Below are 14,922 nucleotides of genomic sequence, written 5' to 3' on the forward strand. Positions count from 1 at the left end.
CTTACCTCAAATCAGAGCAAACTCCGAAGTGCATCTTCGTATCAATGACTCCCTGTGACACTGGCTGAAGCTTTTGTTGCAGCTGCACAACTTCTTCCTTTGCTCTATCAGCTTCTTCCTTTGTTCTATCCTGCTGCTGTCATATCCTAACAGGTGTTGCTCCTGAGATCACATCCCTCTTTCCTCCTATCTCTGCAAGCACCTGCAAACTTCTCAGAATCCCAGCACCCAACCTATGGTACATAGAGTGGTCCTACGAAGCAAACTCTAAAAACTCTAAAACAGGATTTTTGAACTGAATTACACGTTGGCTGCCATGAGATCCTGGCATATGGTGGTCATTGTTCAAACTTTCAGGCCTTTGAGATGTACCAGGGAAGTAATAATTTTAATGATGGTGCTTCTATTCTCAAGCCTTCACAGTCAGGTGAATGCACCTTTTCCATCCCTGAAGAAGAGAAGTTTTTCTCAACATGAAAGTAAGATTCTGGGTTTAGATAGCGCAGTGGAAGACAGTTTAATGGTATCTTACTGTAAGTCAGGAGAATTAAATGTAAGTTTCTCTAAGACAGAATGAGTTCAGAGTCTCCTCTTAACCACTGTCGAACAAAAACTCCTCCTCTGCTTGGCTTCTAGGAAGCTAGAAAAACATTCTTCTGTCATCCAGACAGGAAAGTAGAATATTGCTTTCTGGAGAAACTATCTATACCAAGGGAAGAACCTATGAATACTGACATTTAGGAGACTTTGACAAAACAGCCATCTTGTTCCATCAGACACACTACAGAAAAGCTCACCAGCCAACAGACTCCGTACATTACACATCTTGTCAGTCAGGCTTTTTTGAGCTTCAGTCAAATATGAATGAACAGAAGTTAACAGAAGATCTCTAATGTGAGAAATACACCACATCAGAGCAATGAGGATCTTGGGGAAATCCATGACCATGCAGGAAATAGAACAAACCATTTAATTAATGAAAGTTAAGATGGGCACCCGGAAACTAGAAATCTCGTGGAAAGACTGAAAATCCCACATGGGATTAATGGTTAAGTGATATTCCAGGACGGCATCTATGCCTCAGATCTAGAGAGCAACTAGTCCCAAAGAGATCAGGATACAAGATATCTTATATACAGGGATATGAAAAATCCCACAGGTATTTCTTAAAAATAATAAACTGATCAATGTGCTTTACCTTATTTACAGGCTAAATGAGTTTTATCAGAGAGAATAGAGAAGAACAAATATAGATGCATAGAAAACTAAATTAACAAAAGAAGAAAAGGCAATATATTAACCCAGATAATAAAACAAACAAAAAAAAAATCCAAAAAAGAAAATACAATTATAATAAAGGCTAGTAAAGACTACATAATATAGATTCTGTGAATATTTGAACAGCAATAAAATCTTCTGCAGGAGGTCAAAAAATAAAAACTAAAAATTAAAAAGCAAGACAGCTTCATCTTGCTAGAAATACAGAAGAAACACCTATGTTAGTTGTTTTGGCAGGGTGCCTGGATAGTTCAGCCGGTTTAGTGGCCGACTCTTGATTTCAGCTCAGGTTATGATCTCGTAGTTTGTGGGAGTGAGCCCTGAGTTGGGCTCAGTGCTGACAGCGTGGAGCCTGCTTGGGATTCTCTCTCCCCCCTCTGTCTCTCTCTCTCACTCTCAAAGTAAATAAATAAACATTTAAAAATAAATAAACAGTAGTTGCTTTTGGCTAAAAATACTGAGAAGTGGGGAGGAAGGGGAGGGAGCTTGCAGTTATCTTTAGAAGCTATAAGGTACTTTTCAACTTTCTAAACTATATCCAAATATTCTTTAATAGGTTTTCTCTTTACATAGTTTTTACTTTTATTTGAAACACAAAATCCTGCTTTTGAACCATTCCTAATAGTGCCCCAGACTGATTTGCTCTCACTGTAAGCAGACTACCACAATGCATTTAAGCATTAAAGACACTTAAAACATGAACTTCATTACAATAGAGATGGGCTTAAGCTTGGATATCAGCATGACAAAGATTGAAAATGCAAATGGATTTAAAAACTACAATGGTTCATAAAATTACATCAAAACAAATTAAACATGATGTTCAAAGGTGCCATTAATTTGTAAGCATATATAATCATGTTTGATTATATTTTTATTACTATACATATAAACCATCTGAACATATTAAATAAATAATATCAGCTAACATTCAGGAATGAAGGTTGTAGAGAGAGAGACCATTAAATATTAATAAGTCTGAAAAATATAGATAGGGCAAGACGGTAAAATTTTCACTATAAGTAAAACCTGTTTTAACTGCTGCATCTAGCTATCTGACAGGAGAATGGCCTTGCAATAAAATTTTGCCAACCTGTTTAATTAACTATCAAGTTGAATAAATCTTATGTTTTAGATAAAACACTAAATTTGACTACAATATGAATTAGCAATTAGAAGGCAGGAAAAAGGGAAAATAAAATACAGATGAGCTCACCAAGCAATGGGTGAAATATGAGATGGTATGACGAAGAAGTGAACTCAATTACTCTGGGCTGAGTTAATATTTTGAAAATGTATATTGATTTTTCTATCATACTTACATCTCTGTGCCCACTACTAGCAGAATCATGGAGTGGAGTGTCATCATCTAATCCTTGTGTGTTAACATCTGCTCCAGCTGCTATAAGTATCTTAGCAACATCATAATATCCAACGTTGCAAGCTTCATGCAATGGTGTCCAACCTAAAGTTAGCATATTAATTTAACATATGGTTAATTTACACTAATTAAAAAAATATGTTTTATATACATAGCTGCATGAGTGAGATATATGGATTCTAATACACACAGTACTGAAGGAAAAAGGAATGATTAATAAGCTACTGGAAATAAACACCTAAGAATACCACCAATTTTACAGAAGATTTATTTATGTTAATATTATTTCCACTGGGGCTAAATATTTTACCAAAATATTAAATTTTTAAGCTTATTCAATAAATATAAACTTGCTGTAATGTATAATAATCATCTGAACTATGGAAAAAGAAGAGAAAAAGGAAAAAATTAATAAGCCTGTTAGGGGATTTCAGCAAAAGCCTCTATGTTTTAAGAGTTTTCATTTTTCTAAGACTTAATACCTACTTTAACTAAAATAAATTTATCATTACAATAACTTTGGTGATAGAAAAAAAAAGTTGTGTTAATGAAAGAAATTAGAAAACAAAAAATACAACACAGAAAATAAGCATCACCCATAATTCCAACACTCAGATATAAAAATTTGAATAATCTAGCCTAATTCTAACCTCTTCCTCTCTTAGATCTGTAATTTTTTTCTTTCTACTTTTACTATTACTTAATTTTTAAAGTTCATTTTGAGAGAGAGAGCGGGCAGCACAAGTGGGGAGGGGCACAGAGAGAGGGAGAAAGAGAATCCTAAGCAGGCTCTGTGCTAGCACACAGCTGACTTGGGGCTCAATCCCATGAATCATGAGACCCATGACCTGAGCTGAAATCAAGAGTCAGGCACTCAACTGAGCTACCCAGGTGCCTCTCTTTTTTTTTAATTTATTTTTTATTTTAGAGAGAAAGAGCGTGAGCAGGAAGAGGCACAGAGAATCTTAAGTAGGTTCCATGCTTAGCGTCCAGCCTAATGTGGGGCTCGACCCCAGGATCCTGGGATCATGAGCTGAGCCAAAATCAAGAGTTGGACACTCAACTGACTGGGCCACCCAGGCACCTCTCTCAGGTATATAATTTTAAAGTAAAGCTGGGAAGGTTGTTTAACCCTCTTCTATTTACTGAAGTGAAAATAATCTCCCATGTCATTACACTTTTATACAACATAGTATAGGACTAGTTGGTACACTGTAATTTATTTAAATAAGCTCTTATTCCTGGGCATTTAGATTATTCTTATTTTTTTTTATTTTTTAATGTTTATTTATTTTTGAGAGAGAGAGAGAGAGAGAGAGCACGCGCGCGCACACACACAAGCAGGGGAGGGGCAAAGAAGACACAGAATATGAAGCTGGCTCCAGGCTCTGAGCTGTCAGTACAGAGTCCGACACGGGGCTTGAACTCACCAACCGTGAGATTATGACCTGAACCAAAGTCAGACACTTACCTGACTGAGCCACCCCGGTGCCTCCTGTTTTTTAAAATATTAAAAACAATGCTGTAACAAATATTCTTACAACTAAATTTTCACGCATATCCATTATCTAAATATTTAAGTCTTTAGAAGTGGAATTGTTAGATCAAAGTGCATTGTGTGTCTCATTCTTTAAAGGAGACCCTGTATATTGCCCTCTTCCCCACTCACACCAGAGAAATAAATTCCACGTGTATTCTAATAGGGCTACATTTAAAAACAGAACAAAAACAAAATATGGGAATGAGAAAACAGAGGGGTATGTAGGAGCAGAGAAGCCCTTATTACAACAAACAAAAAACAGAAAGAACCCATAAATAAAAAGATTAACTGATACGATTACATAAAAAATTAAAACTTTAAATACAATAAACAACACTGAAGTAAAAATTCAAACACAGCCACAGTGAAAACTTTTACATATTTGACAGAGAATTAAAACCTATACTAAAGACAAGAGGCTCTTACATATTAGTAATACTGCCAAACCATTAGACAAATGGGCAAAAAGCTAGATCTGGCAATTTTTTCCATTTGTCAGATTGTTAATAATTAAATTGATAATATCTAAGTTTTGTGAAGAGGAAAAGGGCTCTTCTATGTATTCTTGATGGTAGTATAAATTGAGAAATTTTTTTTTTGGATGGCCATTTGCATATGTAGCCCCTTTAACAGTTTCCATTCTGAAATTCTGAAATCCTTGTATAACTATACACCAAGTCATTTCTATAGGAGTGTTCACTAAACTATTGTCCATGGAATCTACACTATGCAATATTAATGCAACTGTTGAATAAAATAGAACCACCTATCTGTACTGGCAGAAATATCTGTAACACATTAAGTAAAAAAGGCAGTTTGTAGAACTACAGACCAATAGATATAGATGGGATGATTTAATTTTTTTAAAAGCCTATAAATGCTCATTTTATGCAGATGGTAATAAAAATGTACAGAAAGGATAACCTTCAAATTGTTAACAATAGTTTTGTGGCAAAGAAAGAATGTGTATTGTAGTATGTGAAGTATGGGAATCTCTGTATTGTTCCCTGCATGCTTTTACTGTTTGAATTCTTTACAGTAAGAATGTACTGGTATGGTATTTGAGTAATTAAAATGGAAACACCACCAGAGCTCTCTTAAAGTTCTCATGTTCAAGTTAATAAACATTCTTGAAAGACTTATGAAAGAATTAACACTTGGAAAACATTATGTAAATCTAATTTATCTACAATAGAACCTAAATTAGATAAAGAATTTTGTGGTAATATATCAACTAAAATACTCATTTAATATTTAAAAATTTGAGTAGTTCTTGACATGGAATTATAGCAGAGGATCAGGGTTTATGTCCATACTCCAAAAGAATTTTGTAATATACTACACTTTTAGAACTCTTTTGTACTAGCAAGAGGAAGACACAATACAGATTAAAATGTAATCAGAATCTGTTTCAATGATCAATTTTAGGTCCTGAGAATTAGTTTTTAATTACTAGTCTTACCTGCAAAATCTTTCACATTCACATTTGCCCCTAAACTTATTAACTCTTTGACTTGTTTCACATCTCCTCGAATAGCTGCCATGTGTAAAGGAGTTTCACCACGTTCATTTCTTTTATTAACTTTGTCTTTTTGTCGAGATGAGGAACTGGGAGTTTTCTTCTGGGCTGGTGTCGTTTGTGATGGATGATTTGGTGTGGAATCTGTAAGAAAAAAGAAAGTTAACGAAAGTTCTAGACTGAATATTTTGAATGTTCATGGAAAGATTTGTAATGTGCAATTTCCTGGAATGGGGGAGTATCTTCTCACCCTAACAATCACCCTAACAATCCAAAACTTGGCTTGGATGATATATTAATAATTTAACCCAAAATACACTGAGGAGATCTTCCTTTAGGGTTATCAAATATTGCATGAACAAATACAGAAAAAATGTTTTATCAATTCATTAAATTGCCTTAAATTGGTAACTAAGTATCCAGTATGTACTGTAAAAGTGTTTGCTAAATGAATAATTTGATAAACTGCAAAAAATATATATTTCTCGGGGCACCAGGGTGGCTCAGTTGGTTGGGCATCCGAAATTGGCTCAGGTCATGATCTCACAGTTTGTGAGTTCAAGCTCCACGTCAGGCTCTGTGCTGACAGCTCAGAGCCTGGATCCTGCTTAGGATTCTGTGTCTCCCCCTCTCTCTGCCTTCCTCTGCTCGTGCTCTCGCTCTCTCAAAAATAAACAAACATTAAAAAATTTTTTTGAAAAAAAAATATGTATTTTTTATGGCATGTTACTCTTATTCTAACACCTAGATGAAATGACATTGAAGGCTAGAGTTCACACTTTGGAACTCAGGCAAAGTGTTAGAGTTCTATTCGGATATTAAGTTCAAATTGAGGTCATGGATGATTTTAGCATTAAAATGAAGCTTAAGATTTACAAGAAATAAGGACATCTGGGAAGGCCTTTAAAAAGTGGGCTAATCAGAAAAAAAATTGCTTTGAGTCCCATCTTTTGATTTTTGTTCCAGTCTCTATACCAAAAATAAGAATGTTAAACAAGATAATAACCAAAGTTCTCCCTCTTGTCCCCATTTTAGAACTACTGGGACAAAAACAAAACAAAAGGTTTCTTAATCAGTTAAGGATTCCAGACATTTGTACAGTGCTAATAATTAATTCTGAAAATTTACAACTATTTAAAAGAAACAAATGTTCTAAGAGGAAAGTCTATGGAAAATAATTTTCTAGCATCATATAGGAATTTTCTTGCAAACTGACATGATTAGGGCACTCAAGTAACATCATTCTGTCCCCAATAAGAAAAAAAGCTTAAAATTTACATTTTGGATTTTATTTTATTTTTTATTTAAAAAAATTTTTTTTAACGTTTATTTATTTTTGAGACAGAGAGACACAGAGCATGAAGGGGGGAGGGGCAGAGAGAGAAGGAGACACAGAATCGGAAGCAGGCTCCAGGCTCTGAGCCATAAGCCCAGAGCCTGACGCGGGGCTCGAACTCATGGACTGCAAGATCGTGACCTGAGCTGAAGTCGGACGCCTAACCGACTGCGCCACCCAGGCGCCCCTACATTTTGGATTTTAAAGTGCATTGTGTCAGTAACAGTTTCTTATCTGGACTTCTGGAAGTACACTCCATAAGAGCACAGACACAGTCTTAGTGTCTATCTTATTCGTTACTGTATCTCAACTGTTTAGAAGACTCCTTGGCACACGGTGGTACTCATGCAATACTTGTTGAATGAATAAAGGAATTTTACTATAATCTTTATAGTCAAATTATTTATTAAAATTAGCTGTTCAGTTTCTTAAAAACAAAAGGACTTATTTTTTAATCCAAGCAACTTGCAAGGAATTAATTCATATAAAATTTTGTTAGCCATTTCAAAATAATATTCATATACATAAAATAAAAATAGTACTATCCATAATGGCAACCAGGGTAAACATAACAGAAATAGGGGAAATTAATTACATAATGGATAAAATGAATCCTAAACTACGCGTATGCTAATATGCTGGCAAACAGCTTCGTATTTCGAAAGTTTTCCACTCTAGTTCTACATATATTAATAAAGTTGACTAAAAATCCTTATATGAAAAGAATCAACTGCATTATAGTATGATCTTATTTAAATTTTAAAACACAAATTACATAGAGAGCCTGGCTGGCTCAGACAGTGGAGCATGTGACTCTTGATCTCGGGGTTGTGAATTCAAGTCCCACGTCAGGGATAGAATTTGCTTTAAAAAAAACAAAAACCAGGGGCGCCTGGGTGGCGCAGTCGGTTAAGCGTCCGACTTCAGCCAGGTCACGATCTCGCAGTTCGGGAGTTCGAGCCCCACGTCAGGCTCTGGACTGATGGCTCAGAGCCTGGAGCCTGTTTCCGATTCTGTGTCTCCCTCTCTCTCTGCCCCTCCCCCGTTCATGCTCTGTCTCTCTCTGTCCCAAAAATAAATAAACGTTGAAAAAAAAAATTTAAAAAAAACAAAAACTCTACAATGAAACATGTATCTGTATGTTTATACCTAGAAAACTTCTAGAAGGAACACTGGAGACGTGGCAAGATTAACTTTTTGCCTCCTAATTTATTCTAAGGATAGAAATTCATGGTGTAACAAAATGAGTTCTTAAAAATAAAAGTCTTCTCATCTAACTATTATATCTGACACAAGGTCAACATTTTACAGAAACATTTGAAGTTTTAACAATGCATAGCATCTTTTTTTTAAAAAAAAATTTTTTTAACATTTATTTTTGAGACAGAGAGAGAGAGAGCATGAACGGGGGAGGGTCAGAGAAAGAGGGAGACACAGAATCTGAAACAGGCTCCAGGCTCTGAGCCGTCAGCACAGAGTCCGACGCGGGGCTCAAACCCACGGACCGTGAGATCATGACCTGAGCCGAAGTCGGACGCTTAACCGACTGAGCCACCCAGGCACCCCAACAATGCATAGGATCTTTAATTTGGCTACAGTCATGCAAAAACTAGGTGGGGGGGGGGGGGGGCGGAAGGCAGGAGAATAACCAAAAACAACACGCTCTACTTAAAAAAGCAGGAAGCCCTAATGTGTTCATTAGTGAAAGATTAGATATACCAATGATTTGATGGAAACTACAATACATAGAAGCTCTTAAAAATTTTACCATGTTGTCATAGTTTTTTTAAAAAGCCAATACGGGAAAGCTTCACCAGAGAAAACTATCCTTTTCAATGCATTTCAACAGTGTCTGTTAAGTTACCCAAAATCTTATATAAAGATGCTTGAATTCAGAGCCCAAAGAAATTTTTTTTCTCTAGACAAAACTGATTTACTTTATTAGTTAATAAGAACTATACAACTTAAAATTTTGTGTTGTTGGTTGCCAGAATGCATTCAATGGTCAATAGTAATTATCATCTGTGCCCAGCTATCTGGATTTTACCTAGCTTTTTATAGCTTTTAAAAAATTAGGGGCGCCTGGGTGGCGCAGTCGGTTAAGCGTCCGACTTCAGCCAGGTCACGATCTCGCGGTCCGTGAGTTCGAGCCCCGCGTCGGGCTCTGGGCTGATGGCTCAGAGCCTGGAGCCTGTTTCCGATTCTGTGTTTCCCTCTCTCTCTGCCCCTCCCCCGTTCATGCTCTGTCTCTCTCTGTCCCAAAAATAAATAAACGTTGAGAAAAAAAAAAAATTAAAAAAAAAAAAAAAAAAAAAAAATTAGTGAGTTGGGTAGTTCCCTTGTTCTGGTTCTGCTGGTGACCCATCCTAATTATTTTTGGAGAGCACAGTATAGAAATAACTCTTCCCCACCCACACACATACACGTAGTACAACACATTAATCAGAAGTGTGAAATGAAATACGAAATAAATTTACATAGCATATCACAAATATTTTCCCTTTTAAAATAATTTAGATCTCAAACAATAAAGCATGGATTACATTATGGCTTCTAAAAGTACTGGTGATGGGTACTGAGGAGGGCACCTGTTGGGATGAGCACTGGGTGTTGTATGGAAACCAATTTGTCAATAAATTTCATAAAAAAAAAAAAAAAAAAGGGGGCACCTGGGTGGCGCAGTCGGTTAAGCGTCCGACTTCAGCCAGGTCACAATCTCGCGGTCCGGGAGTTCGAGCCCCGCGTCAGGCTCTGGGCTGATGGCTCAGAGCCTGGAGCCTGTTTCCGATTCTGTGTCTCCCTCTCTCTCTGCCCCTCCCCCATTCATGCTCTGTCTCTCTCTGTCCCAAAAATAAATAAACGTTGAAAAAAAAAAAAAAAGACAATAAGTTTCATATTAAAAAAATAACTAAATAAATAAAAGTACTAATGTGATAATATTACCAGTTTATCGGCAGGGTGCTAGCAACTGAAAAGTAAACTATAAACCTAGGAGCAGCTTTACAGAAACTAGAGTAAAGATGCTTCAGTAAGGTGAAAGCACACAGTGCAGCAATGGACTTTTTTTTTTTGAATGACCATTTCTAAATTACCCAATTTGGCTGACAAATATTTACTGAATATCCACTAAGTGCAAAGATCCCCTGTTCCTGTATAGATTCTCATCTGGTGGAGGATACAGACAATAAACAATTATCACCCAAATAAACGTAAAATTATACTTACAACAAGTTTTTAAATTTTTAAAAATATTTTTGAAAGTAAGCACGTGCACATGTGCGAGGCGGAGGGGAGGAGAGAGAGGGAGACACAGAATCTGAAGCAGGCTTCAGGCTCTGAGTTGTCAGCATGGAGCCCGACGCAGAGCTCAAACTCCCAAACCGGGAGATCATGACCCAAGCTGGAGTCAGACGCTTAACCAACAGAGCCACCCAGGTGCCCCCAAACTTGTAAGAAATTTTTATTAAATACAAGAAAAATAAAAATTTAAAGTAATTGTTAAGACAAGGGTGGAATCTGAGGCAAACTAAGAATACACATGTACTCAATGATGTACCTGGACTGTTGTCTCTTGCTGTCATCTGCATAAGGAGTGCCATCTGCTTCCGCTCAGAGAGTGGATAACCAAAAAGAATGCTAACTGGCGTGGACTTCTTATTTCCAGCTTCCTTTTTTGTTTTCTTCTTTTCTGGACCTTCTTTCTCTGGAATTATTAACAAATATGTAAGAATCTGAAACAAATGCAAGTACTGAAAAGCAAAACATAAGAAAACTTTTAAAAAACAGATGCTATACATGTATTTGAGAAACATAAACTAGTAATAGGCTAACAAAAGAACACTAGACTTTTATTGTATTATATGAGCAATTTTCCTCCTGAATGCTTTGAAAAAACATATATTAATTCTGTTTTCTGAAAATTAAGATTTGGAAATTTATTCCTAGTATAATTTGTATTTTAACTATTTGTTCTTTTAAAATTAAACTTCCTCAACAACACTTCAAACATTCCTTAGTATCACATCTTTGAAGCTTCTCTTCATTCATTATAGTTTTATTCTTCTTAATTACTGCTGTCCTTATTAGCAATGTTCCTTCAAATTACTTCCCTAATTCCACTGATGATTTGTATAATCTAACGAGATAAGTATTTAAGACAAGTCTCATCACACGAAGTAATTACTGAAAAACAGCATCAGATCACCTTATCCCAGACACAGGATAACTGAACATGGAATGATCCTGATCAAAGTTAAAAATGAGCAAATTAAAGATTCTGCATGTGTGTGGGTATGTGGGGGTGGTTAACAGAGATTGTGCAAAGATCCAAAATGTCTAAGGATTTTTTTCAAAGAGATTTGATTCATCATAAAGCCAGTTCTCAGGTTGAGCTACTTGGGAAATCCTTTGGCAATGCAGCCAGCATTCCCCATCAAGTGCCAGGAACTTCAGGTGGAACTGGATTCTGTAAGTCAGAGAGATACAGATAGCTGTTCTAGGACTTCTCTGGCAGATAATTCAGGTGTGAGTTAATGTCTGCTTATTAAGTGTCTAGACATCTTATTTCTTGGGAAATCCTATACAAATCATCTGAGAATTACTGATCGGGGATTGAGGGTCCCTGCAAAGGTGGACTAACAAAGATAAATAAGTAAATTTCAAAAATAAACATAGAACACAGCAAAAGTGGAAGAAGGGAAGGTTTAGTAGTAAATATTGCATTTTTTTTTTCCTAGGCAGATGTGGCCAACAGATAGACTATTCCAGGTGATAAGCATTTATTAATCTAGCAAGTTCAAGAAACTAGTTATAATTTGATATTATTTAAATATTGTTAAATATATAATCATTTAAGGCATAAGAACTTAAAAGTAGTAATTCTTGCAGCGAGCCACTTATTTAATTAGGATACAATGGTTGGCATCCTAATGGCCTAGAAAAATTAAGAGATCAGAATATTTAAACTCTGCTGCCCAGAAATCACTCAAAATTCAATAGCTCCTAAAATGTCCATCGTGTTGATACTTAATTTTACATAACAAAAACAAAAAACTTCAAGATTTACTTAAGTCAGCCTTTATTAATAGTTCTAAATATTGTTTATTTTCTTGTTTCTTATTTTATTATCATTAATGGTCCACTTTAGTATAAATCCAGTTTCAGCACAGTGTCTCATCTAACTTACTAAATTTATTATAAAGCCCTTACAGGTTTTTAAGAGAAGCCCATTTTTTTTCCAAAACATATACTTTCTTCTAATAATATTCTGTATGCTTCTGTTCTCTCATATTTAATGAGGAACCATAATTATTGTTTTAATGATTTTCTGCCTAAATAACAAATCTTTAAATATAGCGAATGTACTTTTCTAAAATTAAAATATTTAACGCTGTAAAAATTTTATAAAAAGGAGAAAAAATTTTTTTAAAAAGAAGTGACATGTAGTAATTGGAGGAAACAAAATGAAGAAAATATACAGAGAATCTTTCTTTAAAATATTTTCTTAAATTTTGGGGAAATTTTCATATTTTCTCACTTGCAAAACAATGAATTTTCTGCTTCTCATTACATTTCATGCAATGTTTTAAAAAGAATATGTTCTCAAGCGATACATTAAGCAAAAATTCAAATTAAATACTAGCATCCAATCTGAACTCTGTTTTTCTTTAATTGAGTTTACCTTAGTCATTTGTCTGAGTTCATGCTTTACATAAGATAGGAAAAGAAGGTAAGTAAACAGATGCTGGGTGTAAGATAGCTAGATTAATACCATTCTTCAAAATTGTGTTAGATTAGTATGTCCCAAAGTGTGCTTTTTCAAGTGTAAAGCATTCAACAAAACTTTTGACTATGTGGGATCTATACTGTGAAGAACTTATTTCCTGACCAGTCATAAGTAAAAAATGATCACGTGTATTTGAGAAAGTTAGGTACTTCTCAAGTTTGACAACTGAACTATTTGTCCAAAAAATGGGTCAGAATTTTAAAATTTACAAAGAGGAATACTGACACGTGCTCATTTAGCACAGTCTCCTCTAGAACTGAAATTCCACTTGACCACTCTAGAGATTTTTAAAGAAAAATCCAAGTGACTTACTTAAGACTAAAGAAAAACAGAGAAATGGATTATCCACAATCCAACATTCTTTATTTCGAGGTTCAGAAGATCTTTAGAAATACAGAGAAGTCTCAGTCTTATAATCTCAAAAATGAATGCTTTCTTTTCAGGACTTGTCAGAATAAACAAAAAGCTCAATACAGTCACATCCCAATTAAGTGTAGGGTATATTAAGAAGAAGAAACAAATTTCTTTCTTGGGGAACTGGCTCATAAACCTACCAGCCTCTCAAAAACTAAAGAATACGATACTTCCCCACAAAGCAATCACTGTGGAAGGAATGGAGCAATGGAGCTGTAACTCCATTAATTCAGATGAATGTAACTAAATCAATCACATTTGGAATGCACTTCAAGTCTGAGAAAAAAATGTTGCCATTGCTCTCTGGTTCTAAAGCATCTACAAGAATTTCTAAAATGTAGGTGCTTATTATCTTTTGATTTCCAGCAATACTACTCAGATCATGGATAGTTTCATCCCATATACCTCTTTCAGGTATACCCAGGCCCTGAGGAGTCCTGTTATAGAAATGTATACCCAACTCCACAGAGCGCAGGCCTTTTAAATTTAATGCTGATTGTAAACATGTTCTTTATCCCCAAATTTTGATAATCAGGTACTGCCTTATCAGCTCAGTTACTACCTTTCAGGATAATTTTAAGAGTAATATTTGGCTCTACACCTCTCTCACAAATTTATAAAATATAAAATATACCAGAAACAGAAGGTTTATTTCAGCTTTTATTAGCTAAATGTCATATGCTGAAAACTGGACACTTGGACACCCAGGGACTAAACAATATTTTATATTATAAAAAAATTAAAAGATAAAAATATAAGCCCATTAAAAAAAAAAAAGGACAATCAAAACACTTTACTAGTTTTCACATAAGATAGCACTTATACATTCTCCTCTATTCTTCTATCTGGAGCAATTATGAAGCCTAACCTGGTGCCATAGCCAAATAAAGCAGTTCCGACACAGTTCGTGGTAATGGCATTTCTCCAGGAAAGCTGTTGTTTTAATCCACTGTTAAATTCAACATGGGCAGCAAAGTCAATAGGCTAAAGACAGTTCAACCAAAAACTAAAAAAAAATTTTTTTTAAAAAACAATGCATGATTAAATAGTAAGATGACACTATCAAAACCAGTACATGTGGTGTATCTCTTGTAAAGAGTATAGAGCAAAAGAGACCAAGGACCTTGAGTATCTTCCCATAGGAATTGCTGCACTGCACAACTCCAAGGGGCTGAATTTTATACTGGTTTCTATGTGAACGGTAGCCCCATGTTGTGCTGTGCAACTACTGAGTAGTGGTACATAGTAGTCCTGCTTAAAATGTTAATAGCACATGTTGGATATGATGCACCAGACACCTCAAACAAAAACTGGAAAATTCAGTGTCACTCATGTAGTTCACTTATTCAACCAACGATACTTATATACTGGTTTGAAAGGAAGTTATTTATAGTACAACAATTACTTGTAAATGTGACAGAAACCACTGGCTAAACAGGTGCCCCTGATAATCTAATTACCTGAGTATGTCCTGTAAGAAGATATAAGTCTCTCCCCCCAATTTTCACTTGTATGTCCTGGATCTGAATCTACAGAATAAGAAGAGACAGAAGAAAAGAAAAAAAGCACACGAAGGGAAATGCAGAATTCAACAAACCAACATTTTTCAAAAGACCACTAGTTTAGTCAATGATCTATCACTGTTTTTCCAAAAGATTATTTTTAAGGT

At 35.3% G+C, this 14,922-nt stretch overlaps 1 protein-coding gene across 3 annotated transcripts in view; it reads right to left on the bottom strand.

Annotated features, from left to right (window-relative positions):
* Positions 1 to 14,922, bottom strand: part of ANKRD12 (ankyrin repeat domain 12) — a 126,271-nt gene that overhangs the window by 56,763 nt on the left and 54,586 nt on the right. For 2 of the 3 annotated variants that reach the window (XM_047827346.1, XM_047827347.1), the window contains exons 4-7: positions 14,714 to 14,782; positions 10,611 to 10,757; positions 5,662 to 5,862; positions 2,601 to 2,743 (exon numbers count right to left, since the gene is read on the bottom strand). In XM_047827346.1, the coding sequence (XP_047683302.1) occupies positions 2,601 to 2,743; positions 5,662 to 5,862; positions 10,611 to 10,757; positions 14,714 to 14,782 (560 nt within the window). The remainder of the gene's footprint in view (positions 1 to 2,600; positions 2,744 to 5,661; positions 5,863 to 10,610; positions 10,758 to 14,713; positions 14,783 to 14,922) is intronic. The other variant, XM_047827348.1, reaches the window with a different exon arrangement.

This window comes from Prionailurus viverrinus, chromosome D3 (assembly GCF_022837055.1).
Source record: "Prionailurus viverrinus isolate Anna chromosome D3, UM_Priviv_1.0, whole genome shotgun sequence".
Taxonomy (NCBI): Eukaryota; Metazoa; Chordata; class Mammalia; order Carnivora; family Felidae; genus Prionailurus; species Prionailurus viverrinus.